The sequence below is a fragment of the Phacochoerus africanus genome, chromosome 14, assembly GCF_016906955.1.
Source record: "Phacochoerus africanus isolate WHEZ1 chromosome 14, ROS_Pafr_v1, whole genome shotgun sequence".
In the NCBI taxonomy this organism is placed as follows: Eukaryota; Metazoa; Chordata; class Mammalia; order Artiodactyla; family Suidae; genus Phacochoerus; species Phacochoerus africanus.
The window spans coordinates 6,371,961-6,386,248 of record NC_062557.1 but is presented as its reverse complement, the minus strand read 5'-3'; the positions used below and the strand labels follow the sequence as shown (position 1 = coordinate 6,386,248).

At 61.0% G+C, this 14,288-nt stretch overlaps 1 protein-coding gene across 1 annotated transcript; it reads right to left on the bottom strand.

Annotated features, from left to right (window-relative positions):
* Window positions 1–1,061: 1,061 nt before the first annotated feature.
* On the bottom strand, window positions 1,062–13,788 carry GRIN2C (glutamate ionotropic receptor NMDA type subunit 2C). The gene is made up of 12 exons (XM_047757597.1): window positions 13,256–13,788; window positions 9,894–10,492; window positions 9,481–9,595; window positions 8,299–8,510; window positions 7,983–8,145; window positions 7,511–7,664; window positions 6,104–6,229; window positions 5,609–5,838; window positions 5,100–5,260; window positions 4,416–4,603; window positions 2,993–3,225; window positions 1,062–2,596 (listed from the first exon to the last, which is right to left on the bottom strand). The coding sequence occupies exons 1-12, from the start codon at window positions 13,652–13,654 to the stop codon at window positions 1,490–1,492; spliced, it is 3,687 nt and encodes a 1,228-aa protein (XP_047613553.1). The 5' UTR covers window positions 13,655–13,788; the 3' UTR covers window positions 1,062–1,489.
* Window positions 13,789–14,288: the final 500 nt, after the last annotated feature.

The following is a 14,288-nucleotide window of genomic DNA, read 5'->3' as shown; positions in this document are numbered from 1 at the left end:
GTTGTCAGGCTCGCCTGCCAGGAGTAGAGGAGTATTAGAAATTACCCCCACTCCATTTCAGCTGCTCTCACCCCTCAAACCAAACAAAAAGCTTCCACTTTTCGTGGCCTCAACCCCGAGGGTGCTTGGAGCCCGGAGAAGGGATTGAGCTTCCTGGGAGCCAGCAAGCAGCTGTGTGGGAAAGGACATTGGGCAGCAGCTGCACATGGTGGGGGCATTCAGCTCGGCCCCCCGCCTCCTCCCTACTACGCGGAGCTCCTTTCTGCCCTGCTTCACCCAAACTGTCGAGGGTAGTGAGGCCTCAGGCTGCACTGGTTTCAGTTAGAAAAGGCTCTGACGGCACCGGTCATGCTCACCGTGTTTGCAGAATGAAAGGAAAAATGAACACTTGCTTCAGCTGTTGTGGGGCTGAAAGTAATCACAGATGTGAAAGCACTGAGGATGCAAGAGCTGTCTTTTTAGATGGGTCACAGCCAGCGACATGTGACAGAGGAAGTAGGTGGGGATGGGCGCCACAGAGGGAGGACAAAGATGAGGGACAGATTCTCTGACCTGGAGCTCCCTCCCTCCTGAGGCATCCCAGTGCCAGCGAGGCTGAGCCATGCCCGACCCCAGAAGCCCCCTGGGCCAGGCTTCCAGAGCCAGCAGGCATTCCGAGCCCTGTCCATCCACCAGGGAGCGAATATAGTTGGCCAGGACCCAGGAGAGCCCAGCAGGTCCCCCCAACAGACCTCCTTGCCGTTTCTACCTTGACGTTGTCAGGCTCCCATGGGGACCCCTGGCAGGAGCCGTTCTCTTCAAGGAGACTGAAGGATGAACTCCATCCATCACCACCAGAGCCCCCATCTGAGTACATTTGTCACATTTGGCACCACGGTGGGCTGGAGCTGGCACTGAATATCAAGTGGCTTCTGCTGCCTGGAGCCCTCTCTCAGCCTTGCCTCCTGGATATGCCCACAAAGGAAGCTGCCCACCTGGGATACTCCCATGATTCTCCTGTTGCCTACAGGCTTGGTGTGCCCCCTCCATGGATGCAGAATGAGGCAGCCAGGATCAGGGAGTTGTAAAAGGTTTGTTTAATGTCCCAGCATTCTGAGGACAAGAAACTCCAGGCAGGTGGAGCAAGGAGCAGGATGGCCCGGCCCCGGCCCCAACCCCAAGTTCCAGCCTCTGTGCTCTCACACCAAAGCCCCAGCAGCCATGACTGGGGACCAGCTCCCAGTGGGCAGGGAGCCTCCACTGCACCCAGTGACTCCAGGCCAGTTGGGAAGGGTTTTGCATAAGAAGATAGCAAAAGCCCAGCCCACAGCAGTACCTGAGGCTATTGCGGTCGCCAAAATGACCATGAAGACATCATCTGTCACTGGGTCTCTAATGGCCAGAATTTCATGGCAGAAGCCATAAAAGCCTGAGCCTATCTGACCCTGAAAGCTGGCAGGGCCACGCGGAGACTCCAGCTGCCCAGGAACCAAAGTAGCTGACTCCTCCCTCACACTTCTGACTCCAAGCTGGAGATCCGCCTCCAGGCGCAAGGTCGGGGGAAGCCGTGCACCCCACAGGCCACCCTGCTGACTTCTTCCAGCCCCGCACTGTCCCTGTAGCCTGTGCTCAGCCCCAGGGTCCTGTCTCTGGGCCCCGGAGGCCGCCAAGCTCCAGGGAGCCAGGGGCCGTGGCTGACACAGGGTGGGAGGTGAGGGCAGACAGCGCCCCAGCAAAGTGGCAGGTGGGCGTGGGCGTGGAGGCAGGCATGCGGTCCGTGCGGCCAGGCGAGGGCCCCTGCCCACACCGCCTCCTGGCAGGCCTCGCGATAGGACGGCAGCCGCATCGATTGCGCCTGCGTCAAGCGCCCGCAGGCCTGGTGGGCACAGCGGGCAGGCCCCGATCTGGGCCGGGCGAAGGTCTCGGCCACCGAGCTGGGCAGGGAAGCGTGGCGCGGGCGCGACCCCCGGGCCCAGGCCGCGCGCAGGAGGGCCTCCCGCCGGGCCAGCTGCTCCGGCCCGAGCAACGGCAGGTTCTCGGGCTCCGGGGGCTCCGCGAAGAGCGGGAGGAAGGGGCGCCCCGACCGGTCGGCTCGAGGGAAGGAGCTGTAGTGGCAGAGCTCCGGCGACAGGGGGCGCTCCGGGAGCGCGCGCCGCTCGGAAGCCGAGAAGCGCCGGCAGCCGCTCCCGGCCCGCACTGGCCACCGCGCCTCCCGGGCCCGCCAGCCCGACGCCCGCGAGACGTCGGGGAGGGAGGGCTCGGACGTCGGGGGGCCGCCCGGGGGCTGCGGGACCCTGCGCCCCAGGGCGGCGCGACTCCCGCCTGGTGGCCCCTGACCCGTGGGGCTCGGCTCGCGGGCAGGACTAGGGGTGGGTGGCCGCGGGCCGGGGCAGGCGGGCGACGGGGGCGCACGGCGGCCGCCGCCGCCGCCCCAGCTCTCGATGGTGCGCGTGGCGCGGTCCAGGGAGCTGCTCACGCCCGCTGAGGTCACCATGTCGCGTGCCGCCTGCAGCATCTTGAGCACGCTGGCCTGGGCCGAGCTGGCCGTCAGGTCCGGGCTGGGTGGCCGCGCGGGGCTGGCCAGGCTCTGCACGCCGCTGAAGCAGCTGTAGATGCCCTGGGCGGTAGGGAGGGGACAGACACGCCGTGAGCGGCGCCCTCCTCTCCGGGACCGCCCCACCCTGCCCCAGTGGGAAGCCACAGCCTGAGCATCTCTCATTCCCAGGAAACAATTAACATTTGTCAAGCGCTTATTCTGTGCAGCTGGGAGGGGTTAACTCCCCCTAAAGTCAGACAGCTTGTAAATGGCAGTGAGGATTTGAACCCTGGTCAACCTGGCTCCAAAGTCCTGCCCTGCCTGTTGGAGAGGGGCTCTGCTTCTCATCTGCTGTGTGACGCTGGCGCCTCTCTGGACCTCAGTTTTTATATCTGTAAATGGGGTGGTGGCCAGCGCTAGCTCAGCTGGGTTGGTGCCCCTGAGGCTGGGTCTGTCTAGGGCAGGGTGGGCACCCACCCTGCTGAAGGCCAGCAGGAAGTCCAGCCGGGATGTGTTGGGCACTGAGTGGCGCAGCTTCCAGTACACCAGGTGCTCCCAGGCGAAGACCAGCAGGGCCAGCCCCATGGCCACGAGCAGCATGTAGAAGACGCCCGCCATGTTGTCGATGTCCAGCTTGCTGCTCATCACCTCATTCTTCTCGTTCTGGCAGATCCCCGAGAGCCACACAGTCTCCAGCTTCTGGGTCTCCCCTAGAGGCGGGGGGGGGGGGGCACACCTGGCTCAGGAAGGACCCTCCCAGTGTTCACCCAAGCCTGGAGTAAGGAGGGTCTGGGGCCAGAGTACCAGCCCCGGTAGGACCACACAGATATCCAGCCTGGCAGGGAGAGGACTGGAGGTGGGAGGCATCAATGAGCAGGAAGAGAAGAGAGCAGAGTGGGAGCTGGCGGGAAATGCCAGCCTTTGACATGCCCGCGTTCCCCGTGCCCAGGAGAGGCTTATTGACTGGGTGCATCTTATCATTCATTTATTCATCACTTATTGATCATCTCCGGGCCAGGCATGGAGCTGGGCACACAGAGACCAAAGGCCGAGGCCTCTGAGGAGGGTGCAGACACTTCATCATTATCACTTGCAATATGCTACGGCCCTGATGGAAAGCCAGACGGTTTTTTGGGTTTTGTTTTTTTTTGTTGTTGTTGTTGTTTTGTCTTTCTGTCTTTTCTAGGGCCGAACCCACAGCATATGGAGGTTCCCAGGCTAGGGGTCTAATTGGAGCTGTAGCCACTGGCCTACGCCAGAGTCACACCAATGCCAGATCAGAGCCGCACCTGCGACCTACACCACAGCTCATGGCAAAGCCAGATCCTTAACCCACTGAGCGAGGCCAGGGATCGACCCCGCAACCTCATGGTTCCTAGTCGGGTTCATTGACCACTGAGCCATGACAGGAACTCCCAGACGGTTATTTATCTAACAGGGCTGGGTCTTGGGGCAGGCCCACTAGATTGTTCACACACGTGAGCCCCTGATACCAAGGCAAGCCCGGGTCCAGGCTCTAGAACGAGGCTGGCCCTTAGCACTACCCTGGGTCATTTCAAGATGGAAGAGGAGGGTTCGGGTCCTGGGGGGAAATAAAGGAGTTCAGACATTCCCAGCCCCCACTGTGCAGCCTGAGCGCCTCCTGTCTTCTCCTCCTGCAGGCGTTTCCCAACTCTGATTCCTGCTCCCTGCCCAGGTCTCCATCCAGCTGCCCCTAAAACTCCCCACCCAGCCACCACGCCAGCCTCTCACACCCAGGGACCTTTCTCCCTGCCCACAGGCCCTGGGAACTCCAAGAACCATGGTGGAGATGCTGACCAGCCAGCCCGCAGCTATCTCGACCCCAGGGTCTGTGGCCCACCCTGGACCCGTCTCAGCCCCCACCAGTGGCTGCACCCACCGTCCCCCAGGAACTGCAGGAGTGCCAGGTCTATGGCCCGCTTCCAATGGGAGTCCTTCTGCATGGCGATGCCATAGCCGGTGGTGGCGAAGACCTTGCCGGAGCCAATGGTGACCAGCTTGCAGCCCTCATCCTTGCCCGCCATGTAGTTGAGGACAGCGGCGTCGTAGATGAAGGCATCCAGCTTCCTGGGGACAGGCTGAGCCCTCAGGCCAGGGATCACGTGGGGTGCAGGGCACCAAAGCTGGGGCCTGACCGGGGTCTGGGCCATGTGAGCCCACTGGCCACTGCCCAGGAGGATGGGTGGGCAGAGCCTCCTCTGGTTCCCTTGGGTACTAGATGCAGCGAAGACTCCCACCGTAGCTTCGGAACCCCACCTACCCTCCTCAGAGAGGCCAGGGGCTCCCTGCCTGCAGAGGACACACCCTCCCTGCCCAGCCCAGCGAGACTCCATGAAGGTCTCCATGAACACTTCCCGGCAAGGCTGATCCCTGGTCAATGCCAAAGCTGCGTCTCTGGGCTCTGGTGGGCATCCACTCAGGCTTTACTCTGCCCCAAGCCCTCCTCGCCCCCTCCCCGGGAGGCCTACAGGACAAGCCAGTCTCACTATCCCCACCTGGGGTCTCTCGGGGAGACATGTGGGTAGAGAGAGTCAGAGGGTGGGTGCAGGACTGCGGGACCCACCCCATCTTGAGGCTGGTAAGCGCGTCCTCCACAGAGCGCTGGTTGAACTTGACCATGTGGGTGTGCATGTCGCGGTAGTTGCTGCGGATGTTCCGCTCCGTGCTACCATTGGGCACTGTGCCAAAGCGGAAGGGTGGGTACTGATCTTGCGGCCGCTGAAACTGCGAGCAGAGGCAGCACCATTTGGAATCCTTCCCCCCACCTTCCAGGCGCCGATGCCCCGACCCCATCCCCGTAGACCAGACTTGCAGGGCCAGGGCAGAATGGTCTTAGAGACGGGCCAGGCCACGCCTGGGTCTTACAGATGGGGAAACTGAGGCCGGGACAGGAAGAGACCTACTCAAGACCACTTTGTCAGTGGACCCGAGCCATTCACACAAGGCTCCCTGACTCCTTCCTACTCCTGCCTCCAGTTCAAATTCCACTGATTCCAACTGCCCCATGTCCCACCCAAGGCCTACCCCTGCCAGTGGCATCCCCCGACCCTCCCACAGCCTCGGCTCCAGAACCTTCTTGTCACTGAGGCCAGACACGGTGTCGATGTACTGCTCCTGGATCATGAAGGCGGCCAGGTTGGCGGTGTAGCTGGCGAGGAAGATGACGGCGAAGAAGGCCCAGACCAGGACCATGATCTTGCTAGTGGTGCCCCGGGGGTTCTCGATGGGCACCGAGTTGTTGAAGACCAGAGCCCACAGCAGCCACACGGACTTGCCGATGGTGAAGGACGGGCCTCCGGACTCTGGGGGCCAGAGGATGGACGCTGGGGCCCCCCGTGCCCCGCCCAGAGGGGCTCAGGTTTCAGCTCCCCCCCACACTCCATGGCTGTGTCTCGGCTGGGGCCAGGGTTAGGGACCCATCTCTGGTCATGCCCACCCCAGGGCAGGCCAACTCCCCGTGCTTGTCTCCCGTGTATCGGATTGGCCCCCTGCAGGATCCGGGGTTCTCTGAAAGGCCCCCGGAGCCCTGAGCCCACCCCTCCGCCCAGGCCCAGGCCGGGAGCTTACTCTTGCCGCTGCTGAGGTTCCGGTTGTAGCTGACGGGGCTGAAGTACTCAAACGTGAAGACGGTGATGGCCACCACGGTGAGACACATGACAAACATCATCACCCACACGGCGGGGCTGTAGGGCTCTGCGAACAGAGGGAGGGGCTCAGAGGCCTCGGCGCGGTCCTTGCACCCGCAGCGCACGAGTGCCGGGTGCAGACAGGCGGGTCCACGTGGTCAAAGCAGGACTGTCAGCCTCGCGGACTGAACCGAGGGGTCTCTGATTCTCAGAGCAATGGAGCCCCAGGGGAGACCCCCGACCCTGGGAAGTCAGGCTGGCCAGCATTCTTGGTCTCCCTGCTCCATCTGCCCTGGAACAGAGTCCCATCACCCGCCCTAGGAAACCTCCCGGTGATGCCACACGGCCCCTGGCTCTCATCTCCCTCTTCCCCCCACTGCCCTTCACCAAAGAGGGTCTACAGCCCAGCTTCTTCCCTTTCCTCTCCCAGCCCCCAGCCTGTGAGCTCCTCCATCCCCGCCGCCCCCCCCCGGCCCCTGCGAAGCCACTTGGGCAAGCTCTCCTTCCTGGCGGCCGGCACCGCTGCTGACGACACTCCGGGTCTGGAACGCCCCTGCCTGCCCAGCCTGGGTGAGCTGCTGTTCTGCCTGAAATCAGAGCTCCGAAGTCGTCTTCCTCCTCATCCTACTGACACAGACACCAAGGCCTAAGGGGCTGCGGAGACCAACCTGAGGTTTTTGACAAAATCATTTCAGTCTCTGTAAGTGAGACGTCATTGCTGCCAAAGGCCTTGGCTCCTTTTGATGCAACACCCATCCTGTGAAGTGGAGTCTGTTGCCTTCCCTGTGGCTGAGGAACCCTGCTCAGAGAGGTTCAGTAACCTACCAAAGGCCACACCGCAGGAAGGGGCAGACCTAGGATTCCCTGCTCGGCTCCGGGCCAGAGGACTCACCTGTCCTTACTGCTCTCTGGACCACCCCACACTGCAAGTCCCACCTGACCTCAGGACTGGGTGCTCTGGGAAGGCCAGGACTACGACCAGATCCCAGCAACTAGCATGGGGCCTGGTACCAGGGAGCTGGCCCCGCAATGGCGACTTTCTAATCAAGTCAAAACTGGCATGGATCTCCTGCTTTAGTTCCAGTGTCCCGGCCACTAGGCACCTCCTGACACCAGCCTGCCTTCCTGGTTTCCCTGTCCCTCACAATGGTGTCACCTTTTATCCAGTTCCCCAGTCCCCCACCCTCACCCAGGCTCAGGACGGAACGGCGACGTGTCCCCTCTGGCCAGCCTCCGAGGCACCCAAGGCTGCAGTGCTTGCCCTCTGAGGGCCGGTGCCAGGCACCGCACCGACACACACCCACTTCTCGGGCCCCTCGGCACCCCGCCCGCCCACGCCGAGCCGCACCCAGGAAGGCCGAGGGGGAGACGGTGCCGTTGCTGCGTGCCACCATCACGCTGATGCCCGTCTCCACGAAGGGCACCGAGAAGTCCACGATCTCAGAGCGCTCCTCGTTGATGGTGAGGGAGCCAATGGCCATGTCCGCCCGCTTGTAGTAGACCTGGGGGGCACGCCCGGGTCGGAGGAGGGGCTCCCCCAGGCTGGGGCGCCCCCGCACTCCCCTCCCGGCCCCCTCCCAGCACCCACCAGCTGAATCTGTTGTTCCCACCTGGGGTCCTCAGAGCTCCACTGTCACGACTGAGCTCCCAGGGGCCATCGCTGGGGACCGCACAGTCCCCCTGCCAGCTCGGAGACCCCTGGGAGCTGGGTCTGGATCCCACCCTGACTGATTCCCCGCACAGGGGGAGACACCCCACCTGTGGGTGGCTGATGGAGGGGGGGCCGGGGCAGCAGGCGGGCGGCCTGGGGGCGGGCCTACCTCCCCGATCATGCCGTTCCACACGCCGCTCACCCTCTTGCCGTGCTTGCCGTTGGTCACCAGGTACAGGTCGTAGGAGAACTTGACCACCTTGGCCAGCTTCTTGAGGATGTCGATGCAGAAGCCCTTACAGCAAAGCTTGGTGTAGGGCGCCGTGTCACCACTGCTGCCGCCAAGAGACCACCCGGACTCAGAGCCAGCAGCCCCTCCCTGCCCGGCACACGGGCCCCTGCCCGCCCCCACACCCGAGCAGGAGACACACATGACGCCCGCCAGCACGTGGCTCACACCGGGCCCCTCGTGTGTTCTTGCAGACCTGAAGGTGTGATTGCTTTGCCGGCGGCAGGGCACCGTGTTGGGCACGCAGCCGCCGGTGCCAGGATCAGGGCTCTCCACTATGACAAAAGGTCGCTCTTCCAGCGTGGCCACCGTCAGGTGCCGGCTGTCCACCACGGGCTGCAGGGAGGCGCTGTAGCGAGGCCACACCGGGTACTTCATGTGGAGAATGCCATGGTCCCAGCGCCCCACCTGCAGAGGGTGACCAGCCTCAGCCGTGACCTTCAGCCCTACTTCCACCCCCTCCTCCCACAGATGGGACCTCTGGGTGGGCCTCCCAGGGCCAGGAACCCCCCTCCCTCATCTAGGGATGCTTGGGGCAGGACAGAGCAGAGCCTGGGGCAGGAACATTTGGACAACAGGAGAGTTGGGGCAAGGGGCTGGCGTGGCTGGAAAGGAGGCCTCCTTGCAGTCTCCCTCAGCCTCTGGTCCCTGCACATTCCATTCCAGTTTCCACACAGCCGCTGGCTCAGGGCACCTTCCTAAAGCCCAGACCTGAGCCTGTCTCACCATACTTGGTCGCTTGACCTCCATATAAAGTCCTTAGCCCAGCACTCAAGGCCCTTGGAGCTCAGGTCCAACTTCTCTCCATCACCCCACCGCCCTTCTTTCCCAGTCCCCACACCCTCAAACATATCACTTAAAAATGCCGTAAACCCTCCTTCTCCTGTCTCTTCCAAGCTAGCATTCCCTCCCAGTGGGCTCCTACTCAACCATCTATAGCCCAGCCCAAATGTCCCAATTTCTGTGACGCCTTTCCCAGTTTCCTCTTTTGAAGACAACACTAATTTCTGCCCCTTCTCTCTACTCCCACAATGCTTTGCAAACATTTCTTCTTTAGCACTGGTCTCCCCAAATTCTATTTGTTTTCATGTTCAGTGGCACAGCTGTGAGCTACTCCTCCAGAGGCAGGACTATGTCATCAGAGTGCCTGATAGTTTCTATAGTGAAAGGAGGCCAGGGTGTGGTGGGGGCCCAGAGCAGAGGTGCCTCACCCCCCCGCCGGGGGCCCTGGAAGGTTTCTCAGTGGAGATGTTTCATCTGAGACCTGAAGGATGAGGAGCTGGATAAGGGACAGAAGAGACTCTTCGCTCAGCTATGTGACAAGAGGGGGGGACAAATGAAAGGATACCGAGGGCCCCTGGGCTCACCCCCTTCTCACCATCTCCCAGAGGCGGTGCCGGTTGAGGGCGATCACCACCATGGTGGGCTGGACCAGGTACCCACCAGGGCTGAAGGAGAAGTCCCGGCCCTCCCAGGTGACATTTAGTAGGTGCCTGTGAGGGAGGAGAAGCCAGAGTCCCCTTAGCCCTGCCTGCACCCCTGCCCAGGGCCAGACGCCCCCTCCCCCCACAACAGGTACCATTTGTGTACTTGCTGTTCTGTCTCCCCGAAATCCTTGCCACACCCTCACACCCCGCTCTTTTCTCAACTTAAGAAATGAAGACCCAGAGAGGTGAGGTGACTTATCCCCGGGCACAGAGCTAGTGAGGTTGTGACCAGTGAGCCCAAGCTCACCGCCACCAGGTTCCCTGAAGCGCCCCCCTCACTCCCGTGCCCCGAGCAGGTGCCAACCTGTAGAAGGCCTCCCGGGCAGGGCTGACGGGCCCGGGGTGGCTGTGGCAGTCCCCAGCCGGGGCGGGCAGGGCGCCGTGCTGGCGCCGGTAGCCGTGGGCGCCCAGGGCCAGGATGGCCACGCCGTCGCGGACCTTCTGGCGCAGGCTGAGGCGCCAGCTCTCGGTGACGACGCTGATGAGGCCCACGGGGAAGACGGCGGGGGGCGCGTCGGTGCTGCCCAGAGCCAGGTTGGGCACCAGCCACACGTGCCCGGGCCCCACCAGGCCGGCCTGCGCCGCCTCGGCGAAGAGCACCTCGGCCTCCTCGCGCGAGCAGTAGGCCACCAACACCGGGGCGTCGATCTGGCGCAACAGGCGCTGGGTGCGCGCGCGCGTCCCTCCGGGGCCCAGCTCCAGCGTAAGCACGTCCAGCAGCCGCCAGCCCAGGTAGCTGGCGTCGGCGACGGCACGCACGCCCTCGAGAAAGAGCGCGTGGCCCGGGTGCAGGCTGGTGATGACGGCGAACGCGCTCCAGTCGTACTCCTCCAGCACCTTGAACAGCACCTGCAGCTGCTGCTCCAGGGACACGCCCAGCTGCAGGAAGGCGGAGCCCGGTTCCTGGGGGCGGGGCGGGGCTGAGTGGGGGCGGGGCGAAAACGGCCCCGCCCCGCCCCGCCCCGCCTGCGGCCCATTAGAAGCTCCTTGGAGACCTTTTTGAAGAATTCGTGCCCGGCCCCCACTTAACCAATGCTGGACCGCTGACCACCAGCAGCAGCGTCACCAGGGAGCTTGTTGGAAATGCAGATTCTGGGGCACAACGCACACCAACTGGATCGGAATCTCGGAGGCTGACCCCAGGAACCTGTATTCCAACAAGCTCCTCAGACGCCTCCTGAGCCTGCCAGCCGAGACCAACTGCATGCGAATCTCAGAGATCATACGCTGGGAGTCTGCACTTTTTTTTTTCTTTTTGGGGCCCCACCTGCGGCACGTGGAGGTTCCCAGGTAGGGGTCCAATCGGAGCTGTAGCTGCCGTCCTACACCACAGCCACAGCAACGCAGGATCCGAGCCACATCTGCAACCTACACCACAGCTCAGCGCCACGACGGGAACTCCTGTATTTTTCTAAAGCGCTGTAAGGGTGGAGAACCACCGAGCTGAGAGCTACTGTCAGGCCCAAAGGCAAGTACCGTCCACAGAGCCCTGTGGATGAGAAAGTTCCTCCTCTCCAATGCCTCCGGCCACCACACTGCCAACTTGAGCCTGGGCCAGCACTGTCCTCCCCTAACTGTGGGCTCCCTGATGCCCCCACAGCTCCTCCAGGATTTCACCCCACTGCCACTGTCCCAATCTTTTAAAAAAGAAACCCTGAGAAAACTCTATGGGGCAAGTACCCCAGTTCCTTCAGCAAACAAATCGCAAAGAAAAAAGGGGGAGGAGAAGCTTTGACATGGAGACTCGGAAGTCATACCAACCAATTGCCACGTGGGAACATAATTTGGCTCCTGAGTGGAGCCAACAGACTTGAAAATAAACATTTATGACATTTATGAGACTGCCTGGATATTTTATGATGTTAAGGATTTTTATTTATATACAGTGGTTTTATTATTTTAAAGCCCTATTATCTGGAGATGTGTACTGAAGTATTTATGGATGGAATAAATATTATGTCTGGGCTTTGTTTCAGAATAATGCAGAAGAGGGGGAATGGAGATAAAGGTGAGGCATGGTCAGCCAGGGGTGGGTGTGGGGGAACGTGGGGTCATTATAGCCTACTTTTTTTTTTTTATGGCCACAACTGAAGCCTATGGAAGTTCCCAAGTCAGAGACTGAATCTGAGCTACAGCTTCAACTTACATGGCAGCTGCAGCAGCGCTGGATCCTTTAACCCACTGCTCCCAGCAGGGAATCGAACCTGCACCTCCATAGCAACCTGAGCTGCTGCAGTCGGATTCCTAACCAACTGCACCACAGTGGGGACTCCTATTCTCTTCTGCTTTTATGAATGACCAAAATCCCCCATCATTAAAAACACAGAGTTCCCGTTGTGGCTCAGTGGGTTACCAACCCAACTAGTATCCATGAGGACGCGGGTTCGATCCCTGGCCTCACTGAGTGGGTTAAGGATCTGGGGTTGCCGTAAACTCTGGTGTAGGTCGAAAGTGTGGCTTGGATCCTGAGTTGCTGTGGCTGTGGTGTAGGCTGGCAGTTGCAGCTCTGATTCGACCCCTAGCCTGGGACCTTCCATATGCTACAGGTGCAGCCCTTAAAAAAGAAGCAAAAAAAGGAGTTTCCGTTGTGGCACAGTGGTTAACGAATCCGACTAGGAACCATGACGTTGTGGGTTCGGCCCCTGGACTTGCTCAGTGGGTTAAGGATCCGGCGTTGCCGTGAGCTGTGGTGTAGGTTGCAGACGCGGCTCGGATCCCACATTGCTGTGGCTCTGGCATAGGCCAGTGAGTGGCTACAGCTCTGATTCGACCCCTAGCCTGGGAACCTCCATATGCCGCAGGAAGTGGCCCTAGAAAAGGCAAAAAGACAAAAGAAAAAAAAACTTTTTTTTTTTTGTCTTTTTGCTATTTCTTGGGCCGCTCCCGTGGCATATGGAGGTTCCCAGGCTAGGGGTTGAATCGGAGCTGTAGCCACAGGCCTATGCAACGCGGGATCCGAGCCGCGTCTGCAACCTACACCACAGCTCACGGCAACGCCAGATCGTTAACCCACTGAGCAAGGGCAGGGACCGAACCCGCAACCTCATGGTTCCTAGTCGGATTCATTAGCCACTGTGCCATGACGGGAACTCCAAAAAAAAAAAAAAAAACTTTTTAAAAAAGTTTCTCTGATCAAGCCCCAACCCAGAAGGGTCCCCATTAGGCACCCTCATGGCATTCTGTGCTTTTCCTCCAGGACACGGATCCCAGCTGTGATTGCAGGTGAATGTGTGTTTACCCACAGGACAGCAGGTTCTGGGAGGGCAGGCCTCTCCCAGGCCATGGACAGTGACCTGCTGGTCAGCTAAATCAGATCCCATGCCCAGCCTGGCCCTTCATCCCTGGGTCTGGAGCCTGATCAAGGAAGGCCAGAGAAGCAGGGAGAAGTTCTGGCCAGGACTGCCCCCGAACCAGAGGTGGACTTGCCACCTGCCCATCCTTCATCCAGACACAAATGTGAAAGCAGCCCAGAAAGTTTATCTTCTAGAACATGGGACTTTCAATTCCATCGCCTTCTCCTCCCTCAGCCCCATCTCCTTCCTGGGTCCACCCAATCCCAGCTCCCCAGGACCTAAGGGTCTCCCTGGCCCAGACTCAGCCCGACTCCACCAGCCCCAGCCCGGCTCTGGGCTCAAGGGATGTAGGGGCATGACTGTGAACAGGCACCTTGGGGGTGAGGACCACAGCAGAGCCCCCACTGATGCTGAGGATAGGCACGTGGGTCTGGGAGGAGATGAAGTCGAGGATCTGGGCCACGGCCTCTGTGCCCACGTTGTCCTCAAAGACGATGCCGTGGACGTGGGCAGCGTCCAGGAGCCCGCAGATCTGGGTGAGAAGACTGCTGGGGTTGGTGTTGTTGACCCCCACGGTGAGCGGCTGGATCTCCAGGGGCAGGTCCAGGAAGCTCTGCGGAGTCAGGCGGATACGGGCCTGGGCCTGCGGCAGCCCCGAGCTGCCAAACACCACGGCCACCGTCAGAGCCTGCTCGCCCTGCCCCAGGCCTGGCCCTGCCCAGGCCCCGAGGAGTGAGGTGAGCAACAGGGCCGGCCCCAGGGCCCCACCCATGTCCACCGGAGGGTCCTGCAGAGAGACCGGAATGGGCACAAAGGAAGGGAGGCAGAGACACGGGGAGAGGGGACGAAGGGACAGAGAGGAGGCGGGGCCAGCAGCAGAGGGACACGCATCCAGAGGATGAAAGAGAGGAGGGAGAAACCTCCACAGAGAGAGGCCGAGAAAGAGGGAAACAGACAGACAGACACAGACAAAGAGAAAGAGACAGAGAGGTTAGCTGAGCATCCATGCCCAGCCCAGAGGACAGGGGCCGGGGAGAACGCTGCCAGGATAGGTTATTTCCATTCTACTGTGAATAACATGCTTGGCGAGAGAGGCCAGGCCTGTGGAAACTCACCCACCCGGGTTCTGCCCCAGGAAGGTACACCACCAGTGCTAATCTGGTGCCAAGGGTAGGGATTTGAGTCAGAGAGACCCGAGTCCAAGCCCCAATTCTGCCACGTACTAACTGTGTGATCTTGGGGAAGTTGCCTGGCCTCTCTGAGCCATGGTTTCTTGCCGGCAGTAATCACAGGCCCTACTTCGCAGCAGTGCGAGGGCTGTTATCAGCATCCTTATCCAGCTTCAACAGCTCAACAGCCGGGGGAAGGAAGGCAGCTCATGTAACACACACACACACACACACACC

Bases quoted from the DNA above. Each gene is read 5' to 3' on its own strand.
- GRIN2C (XM_047757597.1), bottom strand. From the start codon at position 13,654: ATGGGTGGGGCCCTGGGGCCGGCCCTGTTGCTCACCTCACTCCTCGGG. The intron at 10,493-13,255 runs GTGCCTGTTCAC...CCCCGCCCCCAG, and splicing joins CTGTGGTCCTCACCCCCAAG to GAACCGGGCTCCGCCTTCCT. The intron at 5,261-5,608 runs GTTCTGGAGCCG...CTCTGCTCGCAG, and splicing joins CTGGCCTCAGTGACAAGAAG to TTTCAGCGGCCGCAAGATCA.